We start from the raw sequence: 18,591 nt of genomic DNA, 5'->3' as shown, positions 1-18,591 counted from the left end.
AGCAAGCAAAAGTAAAACTTTTACGTACCTCCCTTCTTGAATGAATGCACCTGCTTCCATGTTTTTTTTAACTCCGTCATTTCATGTTTCGGCATGATCTTCAATAATTCAATGTTTTCTAGTCTCTATAGACCAGGGGTGGCCAAACTCCTTCCCCGAGGCCTTTTTTTAATTTATTTTTAACCACACATTTAAATTTTTAATTTTTATTTTTTTTCATAACCTATATTGCATTTAAATCCTCATCTTTTCATACCCAGACACTTCTGCTATGCTGGACAACAGGGTTTGAAGGCCACTTTACCTGTGGGCCCAAGCTCCTTCCTTCCGTTTAATGTCAGCTTTGTTTGTTACAGCCTGTAACACTAGTTTGCAATGCTTGCTTGCTAAGTCGCAACAGATTGGTAGCCCTTCTTTTTTTTTTTTTTTTTTTAAGGATAATGGACCTGATTTTAGAGTTTGGTATAGAGTAAAGCTGGCCACACATCTAAAGATTATCTGTCCAACCAGCCAACTAGTTGATTGGTTGGAATGAAAAATCTGGTAAGGCATGAAAGCAAATGACAATCAGCGATTTGCTCCCAAATGCTGGAAAATGGACAAAAACTGTTGTTTGAACAAATTGTTTAGATCAAACATTTAACAAACTTGTCTGACGACCATTTTCACCTGTTTTCTGGCATTTAGGAGCAAATTGCTGATCATCAGTTTACTCCCATTCCTTACCAGATTTTCATTCCAACCAATCAACTAGATGGATGGTTGGACAGATAATCTTTAGATGTGTGGCCAGCTTAAGATATAGCAAGTAACTGCATCCTGGTAACACCATGCTGCACTGCAGGTGGGGCAGATTTTAAAATGAGAGCTTTTGGTTTGGGAGGGGTGTGTCCAACTCCAAACTGAATTATAAATTGTAGTGTAAAAATAAAGCTGTCCAGCATGTGTGTTGGCTACATGCAAAAGTAGTCAGTATTTACCCCACATGCAAAAAAAAAAGTATGTATTTGCAACATGTTTTTTCCAGGTGCACAGTTACTTGCTTTGTCTAACGCTAATCCCAAATCTAAATGTGGCCCAAATGTGCTATCGTCTTGGAGGTTAGAGGGCTGTGTTTCAGATTGCCTATCACTGCTCTTCCACATGACAGCATGGCTTCATAGTGATAACCAATACTGCATTTATTAGCTATAAAATAACTTATTGCTGTCCCAATTTCTGCAACTAGAAAATCGTAGGGCTTTGTGGTCTTTTAGTGGGGCCCTCATGATTTAGTGACCTGATTTTATTGGAGGCCAAGCCTCAAATATCCCACTGTCCAAATTGGAGATGTTTTGATGAATGAAATGTATTCTGCCAGTAATAAAATATTATGTTTTTATCTTTGTTCCTTTACATGACTGCATTGGATATGTTCTTTTTTTGCCTACCTCTTGCTTTTGGTTTATTTCAGGGGTGGGCAATAAGTGCCCCTCCAGCTGCCGTGGGACTACACATCCCACCATGCCCTGCACCAGTTTTGCCTTCAATGCATGCTAAAACTATGGCAGGGCATGCAGGGATGTGTAGTTCAACAGCAGCTGGAGGGTCACTTACTGCCCATCCCTGGTTTATTTGCCATCTTCTCCTGGTCACTCACGCTCCTGCGGTTCTGTGCCTGTCAGAGAGAGGAAGAGGAGAGGAAGCAGGAAGAGAGGCAAAAGGCTCTGGATGAGAGGCTACGCTTTGAGCAGGAGCGCATGGAACAGGAGCGGAAAGAGCAAGAAGAACGCGAGAGACGTTATCAGGAAAGAGAGCAGCAGATAGAGGAACACAGGTACCTGCTTTCTTTAACCAAATGGGAACATGAAAACTGTCTACAAATGGACATTATATGAAAGTTTCAAAGCAGTTGTAGTGTATTATTCAAGAACACAAAAACTGTCATTTTGAAAATTGGGCAATTTTTTTTTTCTTTTTTCTTTTTGCTTAGAAGCAATTGCAGGGAAGTTGTGGTTTTGTTTTGTGATTGCGCAAACATGTTTTGTTCTAAACCAATATGCAAGATATAGTAGTGATGTTTTGTTCGTCCATTTCAAATGCAAAAAACTGCTGATATGGCTAGGCCATATATATAGTTTTCTCAATTGACTTGAAACTAACTGTATGTTTAAAAATCACTTTAGTGGTTGTGTTGTCTGGTTCACTGACAGAAGGAAGCTGCAAGACGAGGAGGAAGAGGAGACAAAAAAAAGGCTACAGAGCAACTCTATATTTGTGAGTGAATCTTTGAGTCCTAGGCTTTCTCCACCACATGTAATAAGCCAGCAGTGCTTTATTATTGCTAATAGAATTGTCTGTTTATACCCTGCCAGATGGATCAGAGGGATGAGGAGGAGGGGGCAGAGCAGAAGAGGACAGAAAGTGAAGTGGAGGTAAGGCAGGAGAGACACTTTCCCTAATTGGCTGATGAAAGTGTTCCTCAGCGGAGGTTAGTAGCGGGTATTTTTCCTAGCATACCATAAATCTAGTTTGACATGCTGTTCATGCTATTATTTCCCCTGGTATTGCTATTTCTAATTGCTGCTCATGTCTCAGGGAAGGAACCGAGAGCTGCTAAAACAACCTTCTACGTATGCTGTCTTTGTCATTAAAACTCTTTAACTGCTCTTCATTGCGTCTCCTTCAGTGAACTACAGATATGAATGAGTGTGCTGATTTATTTTAATAAAACCATTCTGGTGAAGATCGCTATAGCTGCACCTGATGGGTGACAAACCCTGATCATAGACTAACTAACATGTTACCTGTTTATAACCAATAACATGCTCATTCCCAGGAGGCTTTTCAAACTCTAGACTTTAAGGCAGCATAATTCTGGCTCCTGGTCCATGTGTCCAGCCACATGTGCTTTTCATACTGGGGCAGGGCAGTAGTAACACAACAGGACATGTATATGGTGGATAGTTCCCAAGCACATCCATAAAATCCCAAGATATTACCTTCAATATTATTCATATAATAGGAAATTGAATATTATAAAGGTATTGATAAGGTAAGTAAATTCAGAAAGCAATGCACATGGAATTACAACTGTAAGGAGAAATCGCCCCCTGAGATGAAATGGATTCATACAGTATCTGCTGCATAGTGTATTGTGCTGCTGTTCAGAAGGAATTGGCACCTGTCGGAAAACTATGCCTTATACTCGCCACAACTTGGCATCATTGTGTTGGGTGCCAAAGTACTGTTCGTATGCTCGCAAATGTATTACACCTGGGCATACATAGGCCTATGGCTGAGCACGAACATAAAATATGTCTTCGAGCTGTTTGCACATTCAGAGCAGCAGTCTCCACATGTTCTCTTCTGAAGATGTGAGGTGTGCTTTCACTAATTGTTTCTCTTGTTTCCTCTCTACAGGAGGCTGCAGCCATTATTGCGCAGCGCACAGAAAATCCACGGGAATTTTTCAAGCAGCAAGAGAGAGCCACGTCAGATGGCAGTGTTTTGTTGTTAACCCCTAGGACGGGTATGTTTTAGATGGATGAGTGCATGTACTGATGAATGCAATTTCATAGGCAAACCTTTACGCCATGTTAATTGAGATCAATATAACCTTTTGTGTTTGATGCAAACCTTATACATACTAATTTACCCAACTTTACTTTTATAAATGGACCCCTGTGCTTAAGTGTTAACGTGGTCCAATATACATTCTGGGGCTTGGATGCAGTGGTCAACGCCATCTTATTATGGTGTAGCGTATAGAAGCCCATAGGCTTCTTTTGGGCAATTCCCCCTGAAAGAGATCCATTCAGATCCCTCCCCTGCGGCACGTCACCCGACGCGTGTGCAGAAGGACTTCTGGGTCATTAACCCGGAAGTCCATCTATTACCAAGGACGGCTCTTACCAGGAGAGCTGTGTTATTATTTTTTCTTTTTTTTCCTTTTCCAAGCATATGGCATTAATAAACGCTGTTATGCTTGCAATGAGTGGGGGGATTAAAAATGCGATGCGTCATGCATCCCGCCCACTGTGTGAGGGAGCAGGGGTATGTTTTCATTGTTCTATAGTGGACTTATTCCCTCTGATTATAAAAATATTCAAGAGGTTTTTTTTGTTTTTTGCAAATATTTGCCCTACAACTTTCTTTTAACTAAATTCAGTGCCAAGCTTCATGATTTCAATTAATAAGAACAGCGGTAATTTTAAATTAAAGATAAATAAATAAAAGGATATTGTCATGTTGGCATAGAAGCCAATTGGCAAGTGTTTGTGGTCTAAAAAAAAAAGCACTATTGGTGCTTGACAATTTGTATTAAATTCCATGGAACTGGGTGACTCTATTATGGCTATAGAAAAGTTCCACCTGGCACTCTTAGCTCTCTAAACGTGGTACTTTGGTGTGACTGCTTGTGCTGTTCTCTTGCTTCATGTGGCTGTGCTCTCCTTTATTCTCTAGTTTGCAAAGGGGTGCCCATTATGCCCTTGTTTTTAATACGAACTGAACAAAAGTGCATGTTTCCAAATTAAATATCTCTTATATCAAGGATCTTTTAATGCATTATATTTATGTGATTTAGGTTTTGCATTTATATTAGTAGTAGTATTTTCCTTCAGCATTGACTTTTAACTTATGATGTTTCATGTTCAACCCTTGAAGCAGTGAGAAGTTCCTCAGAAGCAGGACCACCTCATTCTCCGGAAAAAGAACGTCGTAGTAGCCTGGGTGAAGAGTGGAACAAGGCCTTGTGTTCAGAGCAACCTGTTCAAGATGGTTCATGGCTTCCGCCACAGGGGCTCACAGAAGATGTGTTTATGGAGACACGAGATGAGGATGTGGGATTCCCGGCTGCTCCTCAGTTGACAGGGAGTGAGGAAGCTGTTATGGAGCTGGGAGAGGTTGACTTGATGTCAAGTGATCATCCACCTCCAAAACAAGAATCCTCTAATCTGCTAGATCTGTGGCAGAATGATGAACCCCAGGAATCTACCTGGACTGATGGCAATTTGATGACTACTCATGAGACCATCCACACGGAGCAAAAGGTCCTTGGGGAAACAGAGGTATGTCCTCCTGTCCCTGATGATAATCTCCTGAACTTTGAGGAGCTACCACAACCACCCCCTACGTTCTGTGACATGGAGGCTGAGGAAGATCCCCAGAGTATCATTCACATTGAGGGTCCTCATCAGATGACTTTGAGCTATCAGCATGCACTGCAGGAAGCCTCTTGTCACCAGCCAGAACTCACAGATTCTCTGACGAATGGGGAGACTTCACAAAGAGAAGGAACTCAGGTGTGCCAAAAATCTCATCTCAGTACTAGCTAAAAACAAAAAAATTGAAGTTAGTAAATATCTGTCAAAAACAAAAGCCATTTCCAGTTAAAACTGGTTCACTATTAGCTTTACTATGTCTGTTTCTTCCATTTTAAATCGTCTAGCCCAAAGGCTTATATATTATTAAAGCTCCAACTTCCCCCAACAAAATACATTTTTGCTTTTAAAAATGTAAGCCTAAAAAAACATTATTACCCAGTATCTTTCTGATTCACATCAGATCTATACATAACCTAGAAACAGGCCAGAGTGAGACACGTAGCTATAAAAGTAATGTTAGTCATTATGGCAAAGTCTGACAAAATGCATAGCCAACTAGATACCCAGTTGAGCATTAAGTCATAAGCCCAACAGCTATCTTGCACCTATGAGGGTGCTTTCTCATTATACAAAACATTACCTTGGCAAAACTTCCTCATGGCCACAAAATAACTTCTTTACTCATTGCTTAAAACTCAACATCATTTATACTTTGGAGCAATAGGGTTTTTTAATTTTTGCAACAATAGGTTAACTGGTTTATGTTTATAGCCAGGTACCTTGCTTCGGTCTGTTTGTTTTGTATGTGCTGCAAGATATTAAGTGGAGTGTAGAGTGTCTTCACCTACATCCGATTTGCATATAAATTCATAAGTGAAACATTAAAACAGAATATTGTATACTTGGGTTCTGGTCTTCTACCTGATCACGCTGGTCATCCAATGTCTGCTGCAGTTCAACATTGCTCTTGGTTAGCTTATTTCTATTTAGGTGGCAGCATATTGATTTAGGTGTTGGCTTATCTTCTTGGGTACTTCAGTTGTAGCAAGAGCAAGACTTGAGCTTTCAAATGGTTGTTACTAAACTACACATATTGTGAGAAAGGAGACTGCCATTTCATGGGAAATTCTATTAGTCTTCTACAAAGTGATTAGTTAGGATACAAGGGGAATTGGAACAAGTGGTTTGTTTCAGTGCATTGTGATTAACACAATAGCGCTTCTCTTGCATCCTGCCTGCGGGACACTGCTATATGTTTTGGTGTAGAGGACATTGTGGCCAGTATCCAATTAGCCGCTGTAAATTACCTCGGCCGGGGCTATCTAATTAGCCCCGATGCCGGCATTTATCTGGGATTTTGTTTCACCGGCCTCAAGCAGGCGAAACCAAATCCGTGATAAGAAACCTTTGTTTATCCCGATCGCAGCAGTGAAAATACATGGGAACCCTGAAAAGTCGCTGACAGAAGAACAGGCACTTCTGCAACCCTTAACTTGTCTGCTGCTATCTTCTCCCCCTCTGTATCGATCTGGTATTATGGCAAGTTTTTTTTTGCCAAAAGACCATTTTTATTCTCATTAATGTTTATCTGCTTTGGGAAGAGCATTCCCAGCAAATGTAATAAGAAAATTATTTTAGTCAGGGCCAACTCCAGGGGTCAGGGCACCCTGTGCTGGCCCCCTCTAGTGCGCCCTGTCTTGCGCGGCTTTGCAGCGTGCCACCAAAAATGGGGACGTGGCCTAATTACCATCGGTCACGCCCCCTACATGACGTTATTAGGAGGCGTGTCCGCCTCCAAAAACGTCAGGCTGGGGGGAGCCTCACTAGCTGTGGGCTTCCCCCAGCCCTCTCCCGTCACTGAATGGATGCTGCGTGCAGCATCCATTCATAGTCTCCGGGGTCCGGCACAGCTGCGGCAGTGGGGGCCCCCAACCTCCCGATTTAACCACCCGCGGGCAACTTCGGCCCACAGGTGGAACAGCGGGACAGTAATGTCCCGCAAGAAATCGGGATGTTGGGGAGGGGTGCCCGCTCAGGTCGAACACCCCTAGAGCCGACCCTGATTTTAGTATACTGACCCATCTTTGCCCAGTGTTGCCCAGAAATTACACTCGATAGCATCAGAAAATGTTACAGTAGCCAAACACGCAGGGAATGTGTACAAAGACCACTGACTTATATTTTCAAAACATTATTATAAATGCAACGACAATTTCCAAATTCTTTTAAAATTACTGATTGCAAAATGTAGTGAACAGAGCTACTGGTGAGAGAGACTAGAAGGCAAGGAAAGGTCATCTCATGTATCTGCTTTTCTAGCTAAATTATTATCATTGTTTCCAGCTGTGGAATGAGTTGAATGTTGCTGTAGATTATATGAAACTAATGCATTTAATATAATTTTGGCCAATATTAGTTCAATAATTTGTTGTGTGATATTTATTCTATGTGTGGCTTTAAGGACCTGACCTAGGGCCTGATTCAACAAGGATCGCTATTCTGCTAATACGCACGCAACGCAGTTGCTAATATCAGCAGTGATATGCAAATGATTGTATTCTCATTGCGATCGCAGCCTAACATAAGGAAGCCCACTTCCCATACTCTCATCGGTATACTTTAGCAACATACCGAAATAATCGGTAACATCGGACCCATACGCACACTTGCACAAGCCCAGACCTTACTCAGAAATTGCTAACTTCCACGCACACTATGAGACCTCACACTTCGTATGGCATTGCAAAGGCTAATTTATGCACGCCCCTGCAACGGAATGCTTGCGTTTCCCCAACCCCCCCCCCCATCACCATCCACTCCACAAACTGTGCTTCTGAGTGGTCTGTGTAGCCTGAGTGCAACAATCTGCCAATTACGTGCATATTTGCAAATAAGATGCTGGCTGAATCAAGCCCCTAATACAACCAATAGTGATTGCCACTTTGACTGCAAGTTACGCCCCTCATTAACTTTTAAAAGGGGCTTAGAAAAGAGGATAACTAGTATTTCTTCTGCAGGGTCCATAGGGCTCCACAGGAGACCTTGGGGTATAGGTTGATGATGGCAGTCGTCGAGCACCTCAATAGTTAAATTTGTGCTCCCAGGATACATCTGGCTCCTCTCCTATTCAAGAAGGGCTGCATTGACGGCCCAGAAAATAGTTTTTTGTTTTTTTTTTACTGCCGAGTGGTCAGCATGGGCTGTCCAGCGGACGCCCATGCTGCCACTCCGACACCCCGCCGGCGCCGAGACACTGGCACTGCGCTAGGGATCGCAGCGGGTGTCTGGGGGTTTTGGCTAGCAAAAGCCCCCAGACTCCCAGGACTGTGACTGGACGTCACGGGGGACATTCAGGTAAGCAGCGGGCATCCGCGGCGGGCGCTCGCTGATAACACAGTTCATTTACTTCCTGGGGCTGGGGGGTCCCTGGGAAGAGGCTGCATGTGGCACGGTGCCTGCGCTGTCACTAGACCACCAGGGATAGGGGGTCACAGTGTGCGGATGTTGTGGCATCCCAGGGGTTAATAGTACGCCAGGGGAGCAGGCCTTACCTGTATGGCACAGCCGCCCCTCCCCCGCTGTACTGCGCGCCTCACCACAGCGGTTTGGCGGTTGCAGGCAGCTCTCCTCCCTCAGGCACGTCCCCTGTGAGTCCTCCGGCTGCCATTTTAATGTGCATAAAACGCTAGTCTCACATGGAGCTGCGGAGCCTGGGTCCCCCTACATATCCCTCCTCCAAGCAGTTCGGTGTATGTAGCACTATTCCTACTAGACACAAGGTCTAGTTAGTTGATAATAGTGCAGGTTTTCCTGGCATTGTATGTGTCTGTTGTTAGCGCTGTCTGACTGTAAAACTTTTTTTCTCTGTCAGCCACTTTAGCTATCCCTGTACTTTCTCTGTCACTAACCCTTGCGGTGACAGTGCTGCTGAGGGATCAAATTACTTCACAGTTCAGTGGTGAAGGTGGAGCCTATGTTGAGCTAAGGAGTTTGACACATACATTCATTATGTCTGGCAGTGATTATGCTCAGGCTGATATCCCCCTTACACAGTCCTGCAACAGGTGCTTTGCTGGACAAAGGAAGGGAGAGATTATTGTGGGAGGATTGTGTACCCTGTCTACCAGAAATGCAGCATTACCTGCTGGGCCCAGCTCTTCTCAAGAGCCGCCCTGGGCTTGTTTTGCACAAGCACTAACTACCCTGATGGGTCGGCTTGCTGTACCTCCAGTGGCCCCACAATTGGGGTACGCTCCGCAGGTTGCTATGCCATCTACGTCACAGGGGATTCCCCGACAGTTGGTTATGGCTCATAATATGCCCTTACAACCTACTGCCTACCAGACTGAACCTGTTTGGGTTAATACTCTCTCCAATACGGTGCAAAACCTGACGGAAGTTTTACAGGGGGAGTCTTTCCAGCGCCCTGCTAGGAAGGAGGTACTGTCTTCCCAGTCCACGTATTATCAAGATGACGTGTCGACTGATGATGGGGAAATTCAGGACTTAGCTGATACAGAGCTCCCTCAAAAGTAGGCGGAGCCTAAGTCCAACATTTATGTACACTGCCTCATTTGTGCAGTCCGTGTGACTATGGATAATGGGGATGAGGACACCCCAGCAGCCAAATCCAAACATGCTTTCTTTAAGGAAGTGAAAAGTTCAGCGACGGCTTTTCCCCTGTCGGATTAGCTAGTTGAACATCTGGAAGAAGCCTGGAGGTTTCAACTGCAGAAACTGTTGGAAGCCACTTATCCATTCGAGGAGAAGTATTTCTCTAAATGGGAAACTCCTCCTCGGGTGGATTCTCATATTACACGCCTTGTCAAAAGTGCGATACTTCATATGTCATCCATGTCATCATTAAAGGATGTTACGGACAGAAAAGTGGAGGTGTGCCTAAAGTCCATTTATTCCCTCTCGGGGTTCGCTGGGCCAGCTATGGCTATATGCTGGGTGGCCAGGGCCATGGAACGTTGGGCAAATGCCTTGGAAGCATCCTTGCCTGTAGAGGCTACCAGTGAACAAATTGAACTGGTAGGTTACCTCAGAGACTCTGCTACATATGTGAATGAGGCTGCTTTGGATGTTAGTCTCCTAACATCTCGCATTTCATCGGCTGCAATGTTAGCTAGACGCTCTTTGGTTGCGATCTTGGAGAGCGGATGCTGATTCCAAGAAAGGGTTAGAAGGTTTACCTTTTAATGACCAGGTCTTGTTTGGGCCAGATTTGGACAAAATCGTGAACACTTTGGCTGCTGCCAAATCTGCCTGTTTACCTTCGGCCCCAATGCCATCAAGATCTGGAACTCAGTCCTTTCGGACTTTCCGTCCTCCGGGTAAGGCCAAGGTTCAGTCCTTTCCCAGACCGTCAGGAGCTAAGAAGGTCACAAAGCCCAAGAAGCGGGCTTGGAGTACCAGGCATCCAGCTGCCAAGCCCGACGCTACACCCTCAGCCTGACGGGGCGGGCCTCTCCTTGGGAGACCCGAAGTTGGGAGGCAGACTTCTTCAGTTCGCCCAGTGTTGGTGGCATACCACAACAGACACTTGAGTAAGGGAAGTGGTCTCTCAAGGGTACGCCCTTTCCTTCCAATACAGACAACCTCATCGATTCTTCCCTACGGGACTTCAGATGGATCAGGAAAAGGCATTGTAACTGCAGAAAGTTATATGGTCTCTGCCCCTACAGGGAGTTATAGTTCCGGTACCTACTTCCCAGAGGGGAATGGGCTATTATTCCAATCTCTTTTTGGTTCCAAAACCGAATGGTGCATACAGGCCTATCCTAAACCTCAAGTCCCTAAAAAAGTTGCTCAGAGTGCCTCAGTTCAGAATGGACACCCTGCGGTCAATTATATTGGCCATGTCCCGATGGCTTCGGCTCACCAGAAGTACCTCAGGTTTGCAGTGTTGCAACAACACTTCCAGTTTCAGGCCCTGCCGTTTGGACTGTCCACGGCACCCAGGGTGTTCACCAAACTTATGGCAGTGATGGCGGCCCAACTGCAGCTGCAGGGAGTCCGTCTGTTGCCCTACCTGGACGACCTACTATTGCTAGCCACGGGTGGTTGATCAACTGGAAGAAGTCCTCGCTGACGCCGGCACAGAGGATGCTACATCTTGGGGATTTGTTGGATTCTCAACAAAAGATGATTTTCTTGACCAGGGACAAGATAACCACGCTGCAGCAGCGGGTTCGCAGCTGCCTGCACAGTCGCCGGGTGTCTATTCACTCGGCATTGCAGTTACTGGGCACCTTGGTGTCAACCTCCGACATGGTGGAGTATGGCCAGTTCCATTCCAGGCTTCTACAGACACTGATCCTTTCCAGATGGGACGGATCTCCACGCCGGATACGAACCCAAACATTGGTACAGTCTCCGGAGGTACGTCTGTCTCTGACTTGGTGGCTCCACACAAGTCACCTTACCAAGGTCCGTCCCAGTTGGATCCCGGAGTGGGTCCTTCTGACAAGGGCGCCTGTCCCCGGGGTTGGGCTGCATTCATAGGTCCACACCTCTTCCAGGGGAGGTGGACAATAGAGGAGTCTGTGCTTCCAATAAACATATTGGAACTCAGGGCGGTTCTAAGGGCTCTTCAGCAAGCAAGGCTCATACTTCACGGAAAACCTGTGAAAGTCCAGTCAGACAACGCCACCACAGTGGCCTAAAATAAACCGCCAAGGAGGCATTCGAAGTCAGGCGGCACTAATGGAAGTGTCCCGCATCCTGACTTGGGCGGAGGAAAATGTCCTAGCCATATCAGTGGTGTTTATCCCTGGAGTCCTGAACTGGGAAGCGGACTTCTTAAGCCGTCACGATGTACCCCCAGGCGAATGGTCACTTCACCAGGAAATGTTTCGGCGTCTTAAGTGGGGACTTCCTGAAGTAGATCTAATGGCTTCTCGGCACAACCACTAGTTGCCACGGTATGACTCAAGAACCAGAGACGTGGGGGCTCTGCTGGTAGACGCTCTGTCGGTCAAATGGACCTTCCAGTTCGCGTACCTGTTGTCGTTGATGACGACCCAGATACTCACCACTAGGGCACCTAACACTTTGATGCTTATGCTCTGTTGCGTAAGAAGTAAATTACACTATAGTAAGGAGAAGCACAAGAGGGTAGATGGCCCTGCTCGTGAGAGCTTACATTCTAAAAAGGTGGGGGAAGACAACCTGGGTTGACACAGATGGGGACGAAGGAGCATGAAGCAAGGAGTTAGAATGATAGCTGGAAGGCTTTGATGAAGTAGTGGGTCTTGAGAGCCCGTTTGAAGGATCGCAAACAGGTGGAGAGCCTGATGGGGAGTGGGAGAGAGTTCCAGAGGTGGGGAGCAGTGCGGGCAAAATCTTGGAGGCGGGAGTGGGAGGAAGTAATCAGCTGGCATGAAAAGCGGTGTGCATTAGTTGAATGAAGAGGGCGGAGAGGAGCGTGAAGGGAGATGAGATCAGAGATGTATATGGGTGAAGATTGGGTGAGGGCTTTGTGACCGAGCGTGAGAACCTTAAATTGGGTTCTAAAAAAAGGGAAGGGGAGCCAGTGGAGGGCTTGTAGGAGAGGGGAGGCAGATGTAGAGCGTTTGGAGAGGAAGATAAGCCGTGCAGCAGCATTAAGGATAGACTGCAGAGGAGAGAGATGGGATTTGGGGAGGCCAGATAGGAGTAGGTTACAATAGTCCAATCTGGAGATGACCAGTGAGTGTATGAGTGTTTTAGTAGCATCCTGGGTGAGATAGGGTCTGATCTTAGAAATATTTTTGAGATGGAAACGACAGGACTGTGAAAGGTTCTGGATATGTGGTTTTCCTCCATTCTCCCTTCTTCCTCGGGTGATTCGGAAGTTCAAGCAAGAAGGAGGTATGCTCCAGCGCGGCCCAGACATCACTGGTACGCAGACCTTCGGAGTCTATCCATAGACACTCCGATGCTGTTGCCTCAACGTCCGGACCTGTTGTCCCAAGGTCCTTGCCTCTACCCGGAACTGAGTCATCTGTCTTTGACGGCATGGCTCTTGAGACTGCCCTCTTGAGTTCCAGGGGTTTTTCCAGTTCGGTGGTGAACACCATGCTCAGAGCTCGCAAGCCTGCTTCTGCGAGAATTTATCACAGAGTGTGGCACACCTTCTTTGAATGGTGTCACCCCAGAGGTTATAATCCTCAGACATTTGGATTATCCAGGATTTTGGCATTCCTACAGGCGGGTTTAGATCACGGTCTTCACCTTGCGTCTCTGAAGGTGCAGGTTTCTGCCCTGTCAGTACTGTTTCACTGTAGGATTGCTACTCTTCTGGATGTACACACCTTTATGCAAGGTGTGCTTCGCGTCCAACCTCCCTTTATCCCACCGGTAGCACCTTGGGATTTGACTGTGGTCCTTAGGGCTCTACAAGGACAGCCATTTGAACTACTGGGCTCAGTGGATTTAAAATGGCTCACAATTATAACTGTGTTTCTTCTAGCCATTGCGTCGACCAGAACGGTGTCAGATTTGGGGGCTCTTTCATGTCACCCTCCCTTTCTGATTTTTCATAGTGACAGGGCGGTTCTTTGAACTCGCCCTGGTTTCCTACCTAAGGTGGTATCCAGCTTCCACATTTATTGAGGAAATTGTAGTACCAGCTTTTAACTCCCCAGACTTTTCAGCTGGTGAGACCTCTCTTGGATGTGGTACGTGCTCTACAAACTTAAGTGGGCTGTACCAACTCATTTCAGAAGTCGGACTCATTGTTTGTTTGTACTTTTTTGGTTTCCGAAAGAAAGGATGGCCTGCCACTAAGCAGACTTTGGCAGGCTGGATTCACCTGGCAATTTCAGAGGCTTACCTTCATGAGGGCCTTCCTGTACCTTCCTCTGTTAAGGCTCATTCTACTCTGTCTGTGGGTCCTTCGTGGGCAGCTTGTCGTGGCGCCTCTGCTGTTAAGCTGTGCAAGGCGGCCGCGTGGTCTACTGTCCATACATTCTTAAGGAGAGGAGCCCGGTGCATCCTGGGAGCACTAATTTAACTATTGAGGTGCTCGACGACTGACTTCATCAACCTATACCCCAAGGTCTCCTGTGGATCCCTATGGACTTTGTAGAAATAGAGATAACAAAGGGAAGGTCTTACCATATCTCTTATTTCATCAGGCAAACAATTGGCTGGTCCTGTATTTCCCACTAAATTTGTCAAAGACTTGTATGTGTAGTGTATACCTTCCTCATGCATTTTACTCCCTATATTTACCTAAATTTGTTTGTGTCATTCATTGTAAAGTACAAATTACCATTTGGTGGTCATGAAAGTATATAGTCTGTACATACGGTCTTGATGAGAACTCATGTTCCATACATTACATAATCTGGCATAGGCATCCTAGGCTATAACCATAACTTAGAAATAAAGGATTCTATTTTGAGACATTTTCCCCTCCACTACTTCTTCAGTCCGTCTGCCCTCTTGTCTCCGCTCCACGTTGCTCTTCCCTCCTGCTCAGATAATGGGAACATCCGAGTTCTCTTCACCCTCGGCAGGGTTTAATTTTGAAGCCCTGTAATGCCTGTAGATATTCTGGGGCTCCAGAAGGCATGTAGTGTTGGTGGATTCTAGGACAGGGGTGGACAATAAGCGGCCCTCCAGCTGCTGTTGCACTACATATCTTTGCATGATCTGCCAAAATCTTAGCATGCCCTGATAGCAAAACTGTCGCAGTGCATGCTGGGATTTTTAGTCCTATAGCAGCTGGAGGCCCACTTAATGCCCACCCCTGATCTATGAACTAATTAATACTGCTGCTGTGTATGTAGCGTTACTATTCATCCCAAGGGTGCTACACTCAGAAAATAGACCCCTAGTCAAGTTCCCTCAGATGCCAGACTACTATCCCTGCTGCTCTCTGTCATCTGCTCTAAGACTTGGATGGAGATAAAGTGAATGGAGATGAGGTACCAGCCAATCAGCTCCTGACTGTCATTTTTCAAACTTATTTAGCAAATGGACCCCTTAGTACTTTAGTTGGAAACCAAATATATTTTTTACATGTCCAGTGAAGCACTTAGGGGGGTTTCGAGGTATCCAGAGGCATCGCTTCCCACACTAAATGGTTAAAAGGCGAACACTACTTTTAGGAAGCTACCAGTTAGCGTCTGTATCAAATAAACTGTACATGCAAAGACAAACATTGGCAGATCACCACCAAAATGAGCCTTGGGCTACAGACAAAAAGTAGTGTTTCCTGTGATTAGGAAAAAGGAAAATGTTCAGTTAATCATTCTTTGTTTTTTGTTTTTTTAAATTAGGCATTTAGAAACAACCCCCCCCTCCCCCCCCCCCCCCCCCCACTCCCTCTAGAAATTCTGCATTGCCCTGATGCAGTTATGAATACTGAAGTTCTTAGCTCTTTCCTTAATAATCATTATAGTTCGGAAGGGACTCTGATGATGTGACCTGTCTCTAATTGTTGTGTGTGTGCATGTTTCTCCAGGCAAGTGAAGGGTATTTCAGCCAGTCACAAGATGAAGACTTTGCTCAGCCAGATGACATGTCTGCAAAAGCTCCACCACCAGTGTTTTACAACAAGCCACCAGGTAATAAATGACCTATTAGCAGAGGTCATCTTGTGTCTTTTATCTAGCCAGCCCTTGTTCATATGTGGTTTGTTTTATATGGAGAGAGACATTTGGCTGGGGATGGTATATATCATTAATTGTCCCATAGTGCTCGCTTCTACGGAGATTATATATATATATATATATATTTTTCCCCCAAAATCTGACCATTTATGTATTAATCTTACTTTTAAAGGCCTTTTTCTGTGCAGTTTCGTTTTGTTCCTTCAGAACTGTCCGTCCGTTCTCTTTTCAATCCTATATCTGTAATTTCTTCTACTTGCATCCCTCATTTTATTTGTGTAGCTAATTCTTGCTGTTCTGCCATAATGCCGCCTTCGCTAAACACTCTCGCAAATGCTTATGGAAGCGCTGCCTGGCTTGTTTAATTTCCATAGCTTTTAGGGCTGGGATTGGTCATACCATTTCTTCCAGCATTTGAAGTGGTTGCCCCTGGCAACCTAGGAAATAATCATCCACCAGGCAGCCTTTGTGAAGCACTTCAGGTAGGGACTTTTATTTGCAAAAATGACCGTTAATGTCTCAGCATTTTAGAAGCATGTAGTTTAGTAAAGACATTTTTCTCTTAAATTTTCCATCTATAATCTAATTTCTTACGCTGTTAAATTTCATCACTGGAATAAGCGGCATTGCTCAGATGAATGACTTAAAGGGGGTTGTAATAGCAAAGAATAAAAAGCATTATTAATGCATCGCCCCTCATTGATATTAATCTGTCTTTGCTTCCTGTCATTTCTGGTAAGGGAGGCAGACAAATGAGTGCCAGTGGGAACAGTATGTGTTGGGGGCTGGAGAGCTTCCCCTGGACACTAGTAAAGCTGCCTCTTGTGTGCAGTAGCTGAATTCTTATATTTAATATAATGGGGAAGTAAAGTAGCAAAACTACTTTTTTGTTTCCATAAAGGCTCAATATTCACTCAGTTATTGTTATAAAATGAGCTCTGTAGGTACATTTAAGATTGAATATATTCCAGCTTACTATGGGCGGGATGTACAAAGATGAAAAATGCAGTAAAACCCACAAATGCAGTTTTCAGGGTTTTTACTGCATTTCCCATATGTTCTAAGCATCGGAATGTGATGCATTCCGGAGTTTCATCCCGGTTACCCAAAAGAAGCCTTTGGGCTTCTTATCGAGAAGCACTCTGAGAGGGATCCATACAGATCCCTCCCAGCCCCCCCATGCAGCGCACGCGCGCGTCCTTCTACGCATGCACAGAAGGAAGCCAGAGGGACTTGTTGGTGTAAAACCCGCAAGTCCATCTAGCTGAGGCTATCGCAAAGGACAGCTCTTATCTGGAGAGCTGTCCTTTGCGATTTAATCCGCATTTCTAAGTACATATCGGGGTAATTAACCCCGGTATGAACCTTTTTAAGAGGCGGTAAGTACCGCATTGCGGATGCGATGCTTAGTACATTCTGTCCTGAGTTTATGCATGTATTGTGACTACTTGTATGTGATCCGATAAGTGCTGGACACCAAAAGTGAAATTACTTGTTGTCTGTTTCAGAGATTGACATCACATGTTGGGACTCTGACCCCGTGATGGAAGAAGAAGATGATGACGAAGAGGGAAGAGGCTTTGGTGAAAGTGCTTAGTAAACCTGCTCTACCCTCTACACGTGCCCAAAACATGTGACAAAGACAAAAAAAAAAAACACGTGACACAGCCGGGTGACAGAAGTATTGTAGTAATGGCTGAGGCTTCTGCCCCAACTGGAGCCATGCTAGTAAGACTCTGTCTGCTTCCCCCCTACTCTTTACCACCATGTGAGATTTTGGGGGGTAGGAGACAGACTGTCCATTACTTTCCCAACTTTCAGTTATTCTTTTCTATATATACTAATGCGCCAGTCATAGCCTTTACTGGCTTTTCTCTACTTATTTGACAGGATTACGGAGATTGCTATTGCCCCTCTAGATTGAACAGAACTTGTGCATCAGAGCCAGGATCAGCAGCCTATTGCCTGGTTCAGTCAGTGTTATTAGCTGGAATAACAATTTATGATTTATTTTTTGTTTTCCTTTGACCAGCCTGTTCCTGACTGCCTTTTGCATTCAGATTGAAGGATGCAGAGAGGATTTCTTGTTGTAGTTTTATCTTTGTAACTTGTTCATGCAGCTTTTTTTGAGAAAACAAAATAGAAACTTATGGCAATAATTAACCCTAAATACACCTGCACAACCCCACAGGGCAGGGTGGTGGGGGGGCATATTTTCCGCTGTAGCACTCCTCCCGAATTTGCTCTGTGCTCCTATTTATTCCCTGGATGTGGAGGTGCCATGCCTTGTTCTTGGATCGTTAGCTCCTGCTGTTGGTCGGTGGTGGAGGAGGGACGTTGTGCACACAGATTTTCTTTTTAGCCCTTTTGTTGACCACCTCTCTGACTCCTCATTTCATTACCTACAGCAAAGCTTTTTTTCTTCATGTTTAGTACCGTTCTGAAAGCACAACACTGTACAGACTGTGCTCGTGTGTTAATAAAGGAGTCTGGATCCAAACGTCTAATATTGTTTTTGTTGTTTGTTACATACAGGAAATGGCCTGAATTGACTAAGTAATAATGGCCATATTCTTTGCAGTTTCATTTAAATGTGGTGAGAGAAGATAGTATTACATTCATGAAATGGGGTTGGGTACAGGATGCCGGTGGTGAAAGCTGTATCCTGACGCATGCAGATAAGTACCTTAGCCCTACCCCCCCAACCCTAATACTTGCCCTCAGGATGTCATCAGTCGGCATTCCGACCACTGGCAGCCTAACCGCTGGGATGCCGACAGTCAGAATCCTGCGCATGCAGCGAAGTACTCTAACCCTAATTCCCCCCCTCATCATCATTGCGAAGCCTAATCCTTTTCCCCCACCCTCAGTCTAACCCTCCCCCCTATACTTACCAT

At 45.1% G+C, this 18,591-nt stretch overlaps 1 protein-coding gene across 4 annotated transcripts in view; it reads left to right on the top strand.

The window, feature by feature from the left end:
- DBN1 (drebrin 1) overlaps nt 1-18,201 on the top strand; it is a 76,865-nt gene extending 58,664 nt beyond the window's left edge. Inside the window, exons 6-13 of one of the 4 annotated variants that reach the window (XM_088465410.1) lie at nt 1-11; nt 1,665-1,816; nt 2,193-2,256; nt 2,355-2,414; nt 3,403-3,511; nt 4,648-5,285; nt 15,547-15,649; nt 17,203-18,201. The exon at nt 1-11 is cut by the window's left edge and continues 67 nt beyond it. In XM_088465410.1, the coding sequence (XP_088321536.1) occupies nt 1-11; nt 1,665-1,816; nt 2,193-2,256; nt 2,355-2,414; nt 3,403-3,511; nt 4,648-5,285; nt 15,547-15,649; nt 17,203-17,291 (1,226 nt within the window). In that variant the 3' untranslated portion in view covers nt 17,292-18,201. Of the gene's footprint in view, nt 12-1,664; nt 1,817-2,165; nt 2,257-2,330; nt 2,415-3,402; nt 3,512-4,647; nt 5,286-15,546; nt 15,650-17,202 lie in introns of all 4 variants that reach the window. The other 3 variants (XM_088465409.1, XM_088465408.1, XM_088465407.1) reach the window with 3 other exon arrangements.
- The last annotated feature ends 390 nt before the right edge of the window (nt 18,202-18,591 follow it).

This window comes from Taudactylus pleione, unplaced genomic scaffold (assembly GCF_031769625.1).
Source record: "Taudactylus pleione unplaced genomic scaffold, aTauple2 ptg001990l, whole genome shotgun sequence".
In the NCBI taxonomy this organism is placed as follows: domain Eukaryota; kingdom Metazoa; phylum Chordata; class Amphibia; order Anura; family Myobatrachidae; genus Taudactylus; species Taudactylus pleione.
The sequence above is the reverse complement of the archived record's forward strand: the minus strand, read 5'-3'. Positions and strand labels throughout refer to the sequence as shown.